Genomic DNA, 15,591 nt, shown 5'->3' on the forward strand with positions numbered 1-15,591 from the left:
TGACAATTCTGACCCAATATGCACCTCCTGTTTTCATCAAACCACCATTGACAGTTGTCTTCAGGTGGGATCTAAGCTCTGGAATTCCACGACTGAACCTCAAACTCTCTCGAAGATTTCCTTTAAAACTTGGCTCAAATATTCCTATTTTTTTAGGTGTCAGACTTCTATTTGATAACATTCTTACAAATTACCTTGAAACATTTTAAAGGTGCTCCAATAGTATGGTGTTGAAATTGTCTGAATACAGCCAATGCATAGGTTACAGGTTTTCATAAGTGATAACTGGGGTTGGCACACATTGTGAAATGTGGGTTTTGAGTAGTTTAATTGGCTTCAATTTTTGAGATGGAAAGGACTTTTATGACAAAGAAATGCAGTACCAACAGTTAAGCTTCTGATCTATTAGATGATTTTCAAGGCCTCACACACAGCCCATAAACTTCTGATTGCTATTTAACAAACAGCTGCAGTTAACTTTTTAAATTTATTCTTGAAATGACTCTAATTGTTATGCATATTAATCATGTTTACTGCCACTATTGTTAGACTAAGTTACTCAGATTACTTAGTGTGGAAACAGGCTCTTCGGCCCAACAAGTCCACACCAACCCTGCTGAAGTGCAACCCAACCAGACCCATTCCCCTTCACCTAACACTACGGGCAGTTTAGCATGGCCAATTCACCTAACCTGCACACTTTTTTTTGGACTGTGGGAGGAAACCGGAGGAAACCCACGCAGACACTGGGAGAATTGTGCAAACTCCACACAGTCAGTCGCCTGAGGCGGGAATTGAACCTGGCGCTGTGAGGTATCAGTGTAGCCACCGTGCTGCCCACTATTATTTGTTTATGAAAGTTTCTGTACTAATGTGTCAAATGTATGTTTAAGCTGCTAGCTATTGAGGTTACACTCTAGGGCATTATTTATAGTATAGTAACAAATATGTTTTTATATTTTAGGTTATTGATGGAATCAAGGGTGGAAAGAGAAGCTAGAGGGTGTAATTCAATTATTTTTAACCCATGTTAATCACTATTGCACCTGCTTAGGATGAGTGCAATAAGAACTTTTATTCCTTGCTTTACCTGCAGAGCTGCTTATACTGAAAAAATTTATTTAGTGCCTATCATGACCTCGATGTCTCAAAATACTTGAAAATTATTTTATTGTTGGCATAGTCACTGTTGTAATGTGAATTTACACTGCAGTTTAAATCCGTTTAATGGATAGGTTCAAACCAACACATTGGATGATCTTACACCCTTCAGTTCCTTTGCTGTCTCACCAGCTAGGCTCCAATCAGGTTTACTTGCATTTTGTTTCCTTGTGATTTCTAATATAATCATATACTTCCTGGTGTCAATTAGTTTCAGATAGTAAGTACTTACTTAGCGCATTATCTTTCCACAGAGCCTACACTATCTTATTCGTGAGTTGCATAGGAAAGGCCTCAATCCTTGACGCATTGGAACCTGCCAAGTCAAGTGCTACGTTTCCTAGTTCACAGATCATGATGCTGCTTTTCAGAATGTTTGCAATCTCGTGAATTATCCTCAGCAGAGCACATGTCCTTTAATGGCACGAAGTGACCTTTGCCTCATTGTGAGAAGACCTATAAAGTGACATTTGTTACTGCTAAGTTTTGTAGAATGATGGAAACCCCATCCCATACTCAAGATGCCGTATTGACTGATTCAAAGTGCACTGTAACGACTGGGAACAAAGAAGGAATTCCTGATGACGTAGCTATATCTGGGTCATCAGTTACAGGAACCGGTATGAACGGTGAGTAAACCACACCAAATTATACTTTGCTTACATTCCCTCCAAAAAATACTTTCTTGGATGTTTTGTCACAATCATTTTTGTAATTAAAATATGATAACCTCTTTAATTTCACAAATTGAAGATGCATCAGTTGGGAGGTTACATTAAAAGAAAGTGTCTATGTAGCGTTTGTTTTGAGTAGGTGAGGTAAAGTATGTACCTATATAGATTCAGAAATGTGTTCTTGTTTCTTTGCTGGAGAAATTGAATTATTCAGTCAATTTTAAGTTAGTTCTGAGAGGAGGGTCTGAATTTTAGTATTCTCTCAAATTCTGATTGTAAAGAGTCATGCAGTTCAACATTTTTATTTAAAGTTTGTGAAGCTGTTAATTAACTAGGTCTAACTGACCAGTATGATAAAATAAATGCAGGCAGCAATGCTGTCAATAACCCAGGGTGCCATGAGGGCATAAGACATAGGAAAAGAAGTATTCGGCCCATCAAGTTGGCTCTACAAAGCAATGAGATCCTGCCTGATCAGAGTCCTCAACTCCATTTACTTGCCTTATCTGTATAAACTTTAGTTCCCTTAATGATTGAAAATCCATCTCAATCTTTGAAAATTTTAACAATCCAGCCTTGACAGCTCTAGTAAGGCATTCCACAGATTTACCACCCTCTAAGGACGAATTTTCCTCCTAATCTGTGTCTTAAGTGAATTGAATTAAATTTAATGTCATGTGTATCGAGGCACAGTGAAAAGCTTTGTCTTGCGAGTAATACAGGTAGATCACAGAGTTAAATAGCATAGATAAGTAAATAATAGGTAATAACGACAAAAACATAGGTACAGGTGAAGTGGATGACCTGGATAAATGGATAAGTCCTCTAGTCCTAGACTGCTACCAGGGGAGCATCCTCTCTGCATCTACCCTGAAACGCCCACTAAGAATCTTACTTTTTTATAAGGTGTTCTCTTATTTTTCTAAACCTCAGTGAATACACAGTGAATACAGGCAGAAAATACTCAATCTCTCTTTGTAAAATTTCTCTAAATTTAGTGAACCTCTCTGGAATGCCTGCATTGCCAGTATATCTTTCCATGGCTAAGATAATTAAAACTGTATACTGACTTCTAGCTGTGATCTGACTAGTGCCAATTATAATTTTACCAAGACCGTTCTATATTTTTATACTCCATTCTCTTGGAAATAAAGGCATTCTATAATTCTCGCTGAACTTGGAATTTTGTGATTCATACACTAGGACCCCAAAATGCCTCTGCACTGCTAGCCTTCTCATCTATTTTTTGAGTCACTCTCAAACTTGGAAATTATATATTCACTTCTGTCATCCAAGTCATTTAATATACCTTACAAATAATTGCAGCCTCACCTCTGATCCCTGTAGCATTTGACTATTTAAAAGTTGCAAAACTAAAAATGCTCCTTTTCTTCCAACTCTGTCCCCTATTGGTTAACTATTGAGCATGATGGCTCAGTGGTCAGCACTGCTGCCTCATAGCACCTTGATTCCCACTTCAGGCAACTGTCTGTCTGTATGGAGTTTGCATGTTTTCCCCATGTCTGCATGGGTTTCCTCAGGTTTCTTCCCACAATCCAAAGATGTGCAGGTTAGGTGAATTGGTCATGCTAAATTGCCCTAGTGTTCAGGGATGTGTAGGTTAGGCGCATTAGTCAGGGGTAAATATCAAGTAATAAGGTAGGGGAATGTCTGGGTGGATTACTCTTGGCAGGTTAGTGTGGACTTGTTGGACCAAATGGCCTGTTTCCTCACTGTAGGGATTCTATGATAAGCACAGGTGAGGTGTAATGTTCTGAGAACTCATTTACAAAGTAAATATTGAAAGGGAAAATTCCGAGTATTTTCTAAAGATAGGCAAGGATAGCTTCGCTTGCTTTCCCTTCTCCTATAAAGTTCCTTAATAATCCTTACCACTAAACTTTAACTCTCTATGACAACTTTGGACTCCTGCTCTGCTTCTGTGCTGTAGAATGTTTGCTGACATCCCAATCTGAATGAACCATAATTTCCTCCAGTTAGACACTAGGAAGTTTGAAACTATAATCTTGCCATTGCTGTAAACTCTACTCACTTGCCTCTAGTTTAAACTGTCTCCCCAACCTCTGTTTTGAATTAAACTAGACTATCAGAATATCCTTTGCAACCAAGAATGAGGTTTAAGGTCCTGTGTCTTTCCCATTGAAAGATTACACATTTTACCCTCTGCTTTTATTATCTCCGGGTCTCACTATTCCACTGCTATACTTGTTGGTCTCTCTTTTCCAACTTGTCCTGAATGTTCTGTTCTGTCATGCTCTCCCACCATTCTTATGTGTTGACTTAGAATGGTTTCCTGTTCCCCAATGAATTTAACATTTTAATTCTTAAAACCTTGATCTTTATCTTATCTCTGCAAGTGTTTACTTTGTCTTATATATCTCCCTTCCATTTGGACCACCAGCGTGCAGGCTGACTCAGCTTTGTGGAATCCTTTCATCAAAATGTTTTTTACCCTATTCTTTCATAGGACGTGGACTTTGCTGGCTGTGTTAGTATTTATTGCCCTTCTATAAATGTTGAGTAGGCAGTTGACAGTCACCCTTATAGATTTTCACAAAAACAGAAATTGCAGGTGAAACCCAGGATGTCTGGCCATATCTGTGAAGAGATAAAGCAGAGTTAACGTTTTGAGTCCAGTGACTCTTTATCAGAACTGATAGCAGCTAGGAATCAGTGGAATTCTAATGAAGACAAGTTTGAGTTGGGGTGTAGGTAAACAGATTGGTAGAGATGGAATCCTGAGAGAGATATGAAAGGGGTGGACAAACAAAGGTCAGAACAGAAGAAAAGTCAAATAATTGATGAGCATGCAGAGTGGGAGAGAATGGGCAAGTTGTGTTGAAAGCAATCCATGTAATGTGATAATAAGTCTGAGTGTGGGTGGGAATGGTTAGCTGTACTAAAAGCAACCTATATCTTGATACAAATGGGGGTGGGTAAAAAGCATGGAAGACCAAAATCAGGCTGCGAAGTTATTGAATTTGATGCAAGTCTTTGAGGCTAATGTGTCCCCAAGCTTTTTTATGGGGAAAGAGGGGCCTCATTGATGTACTGCACTTGGATTTCCATTTGACAAGATTCCACATCAAATGTTATCCTGCAAATTAGGAGCTTGTGGTGTAGGTGATAAACATTAGCATGGATAGAACTTTGGTTGGCAGAAATTAGGAACACTGTATAAATGGTAATTTGCAGGATTTGACAAGTGGAGTTCCTATAAGTGTCTGTGCTGAGTCCTCCACTTCTTAAAAATTCCCAGTGACTTATGTATGAGGATTGAAGACATGATAGCTAAATTTGCAGATGATGCAAAGATAAGTAGAAAAGTACATTGTGAAGACAACAAGGTTGCAAAAGAATATAGATTGAGTGAGTCAAAAATCTGACAATATAATGTGAATTTGTTCATTTGGCAGGAAGAATGAAGTATTCTATAAATGATAAATGAATGCAGTATTCTGAGGTGCACAGGTGTTGAAGTGTTCTCATACCTGAGACACACAAAGTTAGTATGCAGGTACAGCAAGTGATCAAGCAGTCTAATGGAATGCTATTCTTTATTTGAAAGGTTTTGAACATACAAATAAGGATGTTAGGCTTCAGCTAATTAGGAGCATTGGAGAGACCGCAACTCAAATGCTGCGTGCAGTTTTAGTCTCTCTATTTGAGGAAGGAATATGTTGGAGGTGGTTAAGAGGAGATTTTAATACATTGATAAATAGAATGAGTGGGTTGTTTCCATTGAAGTTTAGAGTGGATGATTCAGTTCAAATATGTAAGTCATTGAATATTTTTAAAGCGAATGTAGGTAGATTCTGGTCAGCAAGGGGAATCAAAGGTTATCAGGGAAGTTGGGAATGTGGAGTTCAGAACACAAACAGATCCACTATGATTTTATTGAATAGTAGTGCAAGCTTGAATGACTGGCCTACTTTTCCATATGTTTGTATGTTATAATCCATGTGGTAAATCCTTTGAACTAGTTAATTATAACTGACTGGCTTCCTGGCTTGTTTTAAGTGATGTTAATTTGTCAACCATGTAGTCACTGGAGTCCCCAATAGAAGTCATGGACTTCCCTCCCTGAAGGATATTAGTGAGTCAGCTGGGTTACAGTGAATCTCTGGAAACATTCATGATTGTGTCTGTAACATTGTGTAATAAATTATTATATTTTTGAAATTGAATTCACAGATTGCTGTTTTTGGATTTAACCTTTATGAACTTTAGGTAGCTATCCTGCCAAAGCAAAATAAAATATAAGTTTGTGTAATATGCAACTTTAACAGTTGCGTTCAGTGGAGATTATTCATCAAGCAAATTGGGAAATATTGGAAAAATGGAAGTTTGGGAAGCATTTTCATTTAAAATATTTTACAGGATGTAGGCAGCTCTGCCTAGGCCAGCATTTAATGACCATCCCGAATTGTCAAGGACAGTTAAGAGTCATCCAGAGTTTTCTGTGGGTCTGAAGTCACATATGTTAGACAACCAAATAGGTTTTTCTGACAGTCGGCAATGGTTTTGCAGTCATCATTTCAATCTGGACTTTTACTGAATTCAAATCCATCTGCAGTGGTGGGATCTGAGCCCAAGTCCCAAAACATTACCTGCGTTTCTAGGTTAGTAGTCTGGTGATAATACCATGAGTCCATTTTGTTGTGAAACCCAGTTTTACAAAATAGTTTTTATACAGATTGGTAAAAGGTAGAAGTCATTTGTTTGATTGGATATAATACCAAGATGTACTTCAACAATTTTGCAAATGCTACTTGGACAGCATCTTCCAATCTCATGACCTCTATCACCTAGAGGGATGAGGTAGCTAATGTTTGGGAATCCCACTACCTAAAGCTTCCTTTCTAAGCCACTCACTGTCCTGACATGGAACTGTACCATTGATTTAGTGTTGCTCAGTCAAAATCCTGGAATTCTTTTGAAACAGCACTGTGGGTGTCCTGCACCATATGAACTTTAACTGTTAAAGATGGTTACTCCTCACCAAATTCTTCAGGGCATTTTGGAATGGGCAACAAATGCTGGCTTCAGTAACAATGCTTGCATCCTGTTATGACACTGGGTAAACCCTCCTGTTTAATTGAAAACAGCAATACAGAAAAGATTTCCTGTGCAGTAATCTGTGAAAATTCAAAAGGCCAAGAACTATTTTAAAAATTACCAATTTTATTTCTTAAAGTATAACAGAGAATAATTAACTAACAACTATATTTATTTCCTCTAACCTATCTTTTCCCTCCCTCTTCCACAATACTAGTCTGATAAAACTCCCAATTAAGATGTACAAAACTTCTTATCTCAAAACCAAGCAGCTTTTGATTCTCTTGTGTATTCATGCCATCTTTTCTTCTTGGGGATTCTGCTTCACAGGTTTCTGATCGATAAAGGTACTTTTTAAAAGAGCTATTTTTCAGACAGTCTTTACATGTTGGTAGCTTGGCAGTTCTCCTCTCAACTGTTCAATTTTCCATGGTCTTGTACCCCCCCCACCATCCAAAGCATCAGATTGTCATTGGCATTTAAGATTGTCAATATACTAAATTCAAACTGGATTGGAGTTTGGTTTTGTTTTGGGGTATAATTTAAACTGATTGGCCTAATTCAAATCTGTTTTGTCATTTCCAGGCAACCAGCTAATCGAATTGTTCAACCAAATGTTATTTTAGTTATTTTCAGAATACTTGGTTTTGTAAGGTAGTTCTGTTGCTTTTAACTCTGTTAAAGGTACAGTCCACACCTACCTTTTCATAACAATCCCAAGGCCAAATGAGGGGGGTAATGTTTTAAGGCCTCTTCTATTGATTTAACATGACATATTCAATATTAGTTTGAAGGAAAACTGCTTTCTCCTGATTGTATCTGTTGGCATTTTTATTCTTTGCATCTAAAATTAAAGAAAAATAACTTGTGTTCTTGATGGACCGCCTGAAAATGCAAGCAAGCCACTCTAACACGACACTAGTTTATGCAGAGGTTTTATGTCATAGGTACCTCCTGATATTTTCTGCCTGCAGCTCATTTTTGTGGATACTTTTTTTTCCCTATTGATCATTAATTTTGTTCCAGTTTGGCTTGGCTGTTATAAGTAAAATTCATTAACTTGGTTCATATGTTAATTTTATTTTTTCTTTAAGATGTACCAGCTAATAGGATAATCTGAAATACAATAATTGTAAACCTGACTGAAGTCGTCATTGTGCGTTGAAGTAATTTTGTAGCATATAAAATTGATATACCAGCCAGTTTCATTCTCCTTGGAAATCTTTGTTTATTAAATCAATACATGCAAAGCAATTATCAGTGACACTACTTATTAAATGTCATGGAAGTTGTGCTGTTATTGTATCTAGAATACTTGGAACGGAAAGGGAAAAGTGGGTCGGTGTTTTCATACCAAAGTTGAAGAGCTTTGTTAACATAACTGTCACTTGTGATAACTACTTGCACAGATTGAGGTTACACCAAGTTGGTCTTAGTGTAACAAAGTTGAGCTTGTCTTGAATGTTATTTTGGTAATGATGTGTCTGACATTATGAATGATTGATTGCTAGGAGAAAGTGAGGACTGCAGATGCTGGAGATCAGAGCTGAAAATGAGTCGCTGGAAAAGCACAGCAGGTCAGGCAGCATCCAAGGAACAGGAGAATCGGCGTTTCGGGCATGAGCCCTTCTTCAGGAGAAGAAGGGCTCATGCCCGAAACATTGATTCTCCTGCTCCTTGGATGCAGCCTGACCTGCTGCGCATTTTCAGCTATGAATGATTGCTGCTCATGTCTCAGCAGGAAATGTATAAAGAAAGTTTGTGCCGAGAGTATCCAGAAGCTTCAGAAACAAACTGCTTGACAAAAAAAGTGAACAATCTGGTGGTATTTTTCTTGTCCACAACAAGTTCATAGTTTTCTTTTATATTTGTTCATGGAATGTGGGTCAGCATTTATCATCCATTGTTAATTGTCCTGGAGAAGGTGGTGGTGAGCTGCCTTTCTCAACTGCTGCAGTACTTGGGGTGTCGGTGTATCCATAGTGCTGTCATGAAAGGAGTACAAGGAATTTGATACAGCAACATATTCCAAGTCTGAATAGTGCAGACTTGGAGGGGAACATAGAATTGGTATATAAAAATCAAAAGAACTGTGGGTGCTGTAAATTAAACAGAAGTTGCTGGAAAAGCTCAGCAGGTCTGGCAGCATCTGTGCAGAGAAATCAGAGTTGACATTTTGGCTCCAGTGACCCTTCCTTAGAGCTGGACTAGAAATGTTAACTCTGATTTCTCTTCACCAATGCTGTTAGACCTGCTGAGCTTTTCCAGCAACTTCTGGTTTTGTTTCTGACATACAAATGGTGTCGAGTCCATGCATCTGCTGTCTTTGTTTTTTTGGGTAGTGGAAGTAGTTGTTTTGGGATGATGCTACTTTGATTGAACTTTAAAGAACGTTATCCTGATGTTTAGAATGTGAATGGTGCTTCTGAAAAGAGAATGGCAACTTTTGTGCTTTTATTATCAGTTCATAATATTGAACAATTTTGATTCAGATCTGAACCCTGGTAGCACTACAGTATGTAGTTCTGGACTTGTTTTTTTTATATACAGAAAGATAAGCTTTTTACTTGTCCTGGCACAGAAAGTGAACATCTCTTTTTTTTTGTAAAAGAAAGTTGAAAAGAAATGAAAGCTATGAAGGACATAATGTTGAGCTACTCTAAAATAGATGTAAATTGGAAAATTACCGGTGACACTAAGCAAGCAATGGTTTGATGCTTTCTACCCAGTGTGTGCAGATGAGCGTTTTGAGACAAAATAAAAGTATTTGTTCCAAGACTTTGCCTACTTTTGAAGGTTATATCTGTAATGAAAAATAGTCTTGTTTTCCATCATCCTTAGATCAGGAATGCAACCTGAACTTTGTGCAGTTTGAACTGAAAAAAAAATTGAGTCTCACTTATTTTAGTTGTCATTATTAGCTCCATTTTTCTGTTTTCTCCATTTCCTTCCCCAAATTCTCTCCCCACTCCCCCCCCCCCCCCCCCCAAATCTAAAATATCAAGTCATTGAATCTTTTCCACAAGCTTGCTAATGATGAGAAGACTGGTGGGAAAAATAAGTCGGGCTTCATTTTTCAGTTGGTGTTAAGTGTAGAATAGGATGGTACTAGTTGCTAACTGTGCTTCATTTTTCATAGGTACCTATGTGAACAGTACTGATAAGGTGCCAAGCATTGGAGCAGCCATGGACGCCAGCAGTATCTCAGGCAAACATGAGGGCGAGATCCAGCAACTGTGTGCTTCCAGTGGTAAAGGTGCTGATGGTGAAGGAGACGGTTGTCAGAATGGATCCAAGTCCGTTTACAGGTCCACTGGGCCTTCTGACATTCCCCAAGCAGTCTCTACCTCACCAGAAAGTCAGGCACCAATGTGCAGATCTGATGAGTGCACACAGCCTTCCCCAGGTGTGGATGGTTTCCATGACAACTTAAAGAATCCTCAGGCAGCTAAATCTGAGATGCTTGTTCAAAAATGTGAAGCTTTGCAGTCGCTCATTATAAGTCTTCCTATGCAAGAAACCGATTTGTGTAAGCATTTATTTATAGAGGTGGCTCTTCCACCCTCCTTCCTCCTCTTTTGAACTTCACTCTCTGCCAAATTTTGGCATGCTTTTAAAGCTTGCTTGATCAAGCTGGCAACTCCATGTGCTGTCTCTTTCTTTGCATGTGCTGCCATAGAAATGTCTTTTTAGGAATGGCATTCATGTTTTAAGCTGGGAGTTTTTCATACCTCCTGTCACAAGATACTTCTCTGCATCAGTACAAATAACTTAGCAGAATTGACTTCCATGAATGATTTTGGAAATTGTCACCACATTGGAGCTGATGGCAGTAGCAGAGGTGAGATGAAGCCATTATAGCAAATGAGTTCATTGATTCTGTATTTAAGTCAATTTAACAGGGAGTCAATGCAGGTTGGTGAGGCAAGGGGGTACATGAGGTTTACTGCAGCTGTAGATAGCAAAGTTTTAGACAAGTTGAAATTTATTTCAATTTGTTGTGTAGCAGCTGCTATGATTCAGTATAATGCAGTTTTCAACTTTTGTTCTACAATCCTGTAGAAACCTTTTGCGTTACACATTAAATGTGTTCCTTTAATGTAATGACATGCAACAAAATCAAAATTACCTGTTTTTCCAAATTCTTTATTTATCCATTTAGTAGGTTGCTGTTGGACCAGATTTGGTGTGGATCCTCTCTGATGTCTCTTCCTTGGCAGATTTTTAAAATAACCAGATGATGTGAGGCCAGTATTTAACACAACAGTGTTATAAATATTGCATTATAAGAATCTGTTTTTTTAAAAATGCATCATAGACGGCAAATTTTTAAATCAGCTTTCCAATAGTTGTTGCAGTGCACCTTGACTGCATTCTTAAAACAAATGGTGACAAAGTAGCAAGCCACATCAATTATGGCCAATTCAGGCACGTTAACTCAAACCTTTTTGTTACTTTTATAGTGTGTATTTTGTAAGAGGCAGAATGCCAACATAGACAACTTTTTTTGTTTGTGCAGTTTTGGATGAAATTCCTTGCTGTTGGAGAATGGACAAAGTTGGAAGATCAGTCCAAGGTTGTAGTAACCACTTCATTTTACAGGATAGTGTTGCTGTGCGCTCTGTAAGAGTTGCAGCCCCCGTGAGAATTTTCGTTTAAGGAATTAGAAGGAGCAAATAGAGTTCTGCAAGAAATATTGTAGTTGGTCTATTTTAGTTTTCTTGAATTTAGTTGGTTGTAAAACACAAACTAAGCCCAGCTTTGTGTGACATTGTATGCTGCTTCTCTAAAACTCCAATGCCTTTGATTTATTTTTGTTTGCAATGTTTTCAGCTTTGTGTTTCTTGTTTGTATGTCTATACCATGAGTCACATAGTTTGTATTAATGAAAATGTTTTGAATCCAGATATGAGGTATCTATATTTACTGAATTTGGTCATTGTGAGAGTTCAAATTCTCAGTACTTTGAGTTTGATATCAATTCCTGTTTGTTACAATTGCAGCTACAGATTGAAATTATTTCCCTGCCAAAATCAGCTTGTTGATTGTGCAGTATTTACGGTCTCCTGTTTAGTGATCCATCTGCACAGAAGAGAAAAATGAAATCCCAATCTTATTCCCTCACTATGAAGCCATTTGCCCAGACCTTCAATTAAGCTACCATGTTGGTGGATCTGTGGTGAGGTTGACACTGCGAGAAGTTGTGTAATCCCAGTCAGCTCTTTGGTTTGATGGAGATTAACTGTAGCAGGGCTTTGAGAACTCTGATGTGTCAGATGTTGGTATGCTGACATTCAGGCTGTTGCTGGTTTGAAATGAGAAGTAATTTTTTTTTTACGAAGTCACCAGGCCTATGCAATTTATTTTGTCATTGGACTTACTGACCTATTAAACTTAAATGTACATTCATGGTTGATATTGCTGGGTATGTGTGACATTTTAAATCATTGGTATAATGTGATGTTATATCATCCTTTCGATAGGTTAAGGAGCTATAATGCCCTTCACAGTTTCCAACAGGTCTGTTTCTGCTGCGGAATGAGTTCTTCTTCAGCTACGTTGGCTCCCTGTTGTGAGACATTTATACAGGTGAAGGTTTGTGCAGGTAGCTGCTATTGTTCAGCAAGTGTCCAGAGGGTTATTACAGTTGCACTGTCTGAATTTTTTTGATTTCTGATTTACAGGTTGGTTCTTGCAATATGTAGGTAACATAGATTCTATAAAAATCTATTAAATAAACTGCAGTGCGATTTTTGTCTAGTTATATAATCGATCTTTTCACAGCTATCTCCATATAACCATAGCAGTTTTTGCAATTTGCTTTTAGTAGTGAATTTCTGTACATTCCAATTGTTTATACAGTTAATTGACTGAGCTTCCACACTAAGCGAGTCTCTATTCATGTTCATCTGACTCTCATCGCCTACCCCTCTAATGGAAGAAGGATACAAAGCAAGTTATTACTGGGAGGTATTCAATATGGTCTTAAGAAAAAGTAAACAAATTATGACCAGATTGTGTAACCTGAAACATTGGTAAGGTTTAGATTCTGGTATTTTTGCGTGACTTTCTTCTTTTGATGAGACTGGATTGAATAAAGATATTCAAAATCATGAAGGTTTTTGATAAACTAAATGAGAAGAAACTGTTTCCAATGATGAGTGTACAGATACTCAAATCTGTGATGACTGGTTTTTGTTTTTCAGCAAAAGAACCTGATATGAGAGGGCAACATTTTATTTTTAATGCAGTGGGTTGTGATGTTGTGGAATATATTGCCTGAAATGGCAGTAAAAGCCAACCCAGTTATAATCTTTTAAAAAAGATTAAAACATTATCATAATTAAGGGAAAGAGAATTTAACAAGTGAAAGGAGTATTTCATATATGATCTAGTTTAACTGAGGCTGCTTGTCTGTGCAAAAGTGGAGGTTATGTCTAGTTTGAGAATTGAGGTGACCATGGCAATGTACAAGTCTTGAAAAGATGAAGTGGAAAGTATTTATAAATATTTCAGGTGAAGGATTTTTTTTGAAAAAAAAGTTGAAGCTTTAGCAAATGAAGCCTGCGAACAGACTAGACATTTTTCTAACTAAACAACGTTAAGAGTAAATTTTGCTATAATTTTAATTGTAATTCTGCTTGTTTGCATTATAAGTAGATTTAAGAGTTATATAGGTGGTTTGAATTTATGATTTTGTTTTGAAATCAGGTACTGTGGATCCTTCTTTGAAAGAACAGAATGAAGAACAGATACGTTCACAGGCTCAACGACGTCTTGAAGAGCAGCTTAAGCAGTACAGAGTGCAAAGACATCAGCAGAGAGTAAGTGTGCTGGAATAAAACTGGTAGGAGAGGGTCAAGAGATACAGCTGATCTTTATTTCTACTTCATTTGCGACCCTACACAACTTATAATTAATCAATGTCAACTTGGCTTAGCAGTGAAGGTGAAAGATTGTGCATTCAAGTCCCGTTTTAGGATTTGAGTGCAGTCTAAGCTGATAACTTCTGATCTGCATCGCAAATATGTTACGTTGGTGTCAGGTGAGACATTAATCAAAGGTGCCATCTGTGTCTTTCAGTGGACGTAGCAAGTCAGAGGTTCATGCAGGCTCTGTCACTGATACTAGGGTAGAAGGAAGCATGGATGCTAGGGTTTGAAAATTGACGCTTCAGTTAGGCTAAGGAGAAAACTATAATCAAATACTATAGGGTAAAATAAATTGATAAGTGAGGCCAGGAAGAAGACTTGAACTCATTTAATCATATAGAACTTAGTAAATAATGAAAGATAGTTCTTTTGTTGTTCTGGCTACAATGTCTGTTAAATATGAGCATATATAATTGGAGCAGAAATAGCCCACTATGCCCAAAAACTTGATGTGCCATTCAATAAGATTGACTGAATGATTTGGCTGTGTTTTGATTTCCACATGCCTATCTATTTGGAAAGGCAAGGACTGATTAAGGATAGTCAACATGGCTTTGTGCATGGGAAATAATGTCTCTCAAACTTGATTGAATTTTTTGAGGAAGTAACAAAGAGGATTGAGGGCAGAGTGGTAGATGTGATCCATATGGACATCAGTAAGGCATTTGACAAGGTTCCCCATGGGAGACTGATTAGTGAGGTTATGCCTCATGGAATACAGGGAGAACTAGCCATTTGGATACAGAACTGGCTCAAAGGTAGAAGACAGAGGGTGGTGGTGGAGGGTTGTTTTTCAGACTGGAGGCCTGTGACCAGTGGAGTGCCACAAGGATCGGTGCTGGGTCCTCCTACTTTTTGTTATTCACATAAATGATCTGGATGTGAGCATAACAGGTATAGTTAGTAAGTTTTCAGATGACACCAAAATTGGAGGTGTAGTGGACAGTGAAGAGGGTTACCTCGGATTACAACAGGATCTTGACCAGATGGACCAATGGGCTGAGGAGTGGCAGATGGAGCTTAATTCAGATAAATGCGAGGTGCTGCATTTTGGGAAAGCAAATCTTAGCAGGACTTATACACTTAATGGTAAGGTCCAAGGGAGTATGGATGAACAAAGAGACCTTGGTGTGCAGGTTCATAGCTCCTTGAAACTGGAGTTGCAGGTAGATAGGATAATGAAGAAGGTGTTTGGTATGCTTTCCTTTTTTGGTCAGAGTATTGAGTACAGGAGTTGGGAGGTCATGTGGCAGCTGTACAGGACATTGGTTAGGCCACTGTTGATATATTGATGCAATTCTGGTCTCTTTCTTAGCGGAAAGATGTTGTGTAACTTGAAAGGGTTCAGAAAAGATTTCCAAGGATGTTGCCAGGGTTTGAGCATTTGAGCTATAGGGAGAGGCTGTACAGGCTGGGGCTGTTTTCACTGGAGCGTCAGATGCTGAGGGGTGACCTTACAGAGGTTTACAAAATTGAGGGGCATGGATAGGGTAAATAGACAAAGTCTTTTCCCTGGGTCTGGGAGTCCAGAACTAGGGGGCAGAGGTTTAGGGTGAGAGGAGATAGACATAAAAGAGACCTACGGGGCAACTTTTTCACGCAGAGAGTGATACATGTATGGAATGAGCTGCCAGAGGAAGTGGTGGAGGCTGGTACAATTGCAACGTTTGAGGGATTTGGGTGGGTATATGAATAGGAATGGTTTAGAGGGACCCAGAGTTGATTTTAAAACAGCACCCTCTAGT

General features: G+C 38.3%; 1 protein-coding gene across 5 annotated transcripts in view; it reads left to right on the top strand.

The window, feature by feature from the left end:
• Positions 1 to 15,591, top strand: part of golga3 (golgin A3) — a 73,788-nt gene that overhangs the window by 15,196 nt on the left and 43,001 nt on the right. For 3 of the 5 annotated variants that reach the window (XM_060843402.1, XM_060843400.1, XM_060843401.1), the window contains exons 2-4: positions 1,416 to 1,790; positions 10,054 to 10,443; positions 13,626 to 13,738. In XM_060843402.1, coding sequence (XP_060699385.1) covers positions 1,655 to 1,790; positions 10,054 to 10,443; positions 13,626 to 13,738 — 639 coding nt within the window. In that variant the 5' untranslated portion in view covers positions 1,416 to 1,654. The remainder of the gene's footprint in view (positions 1 to 1,415; positions 1,791 to 10,053; positions 10,444 to 13,625; positions 13,739 to 15,591) is intronic. The other 2 variants (XM_060843404.1, XM_060843405.1) reach the window with 2 other exon arrangements.

The sequence above is a fragment of the Hemiscyllium ocellatum genome, chromosome 24 (assembly GCF_020745735.1).
Source record: "Hemiscyllium ocellatum isolate sHemOce1 chromosome 24, sHemOce1.pat.X.cur, whole genome shotgun sequence".
NCBI classification, from domain to species: domain Eukaryota; kingdom Metazoa; phylum Chordata; class Chondrichthyes; order Orectolobiformes; family Hemiscylliidae; genus Hemiscyllium; species Hemiscyllium ocellatum.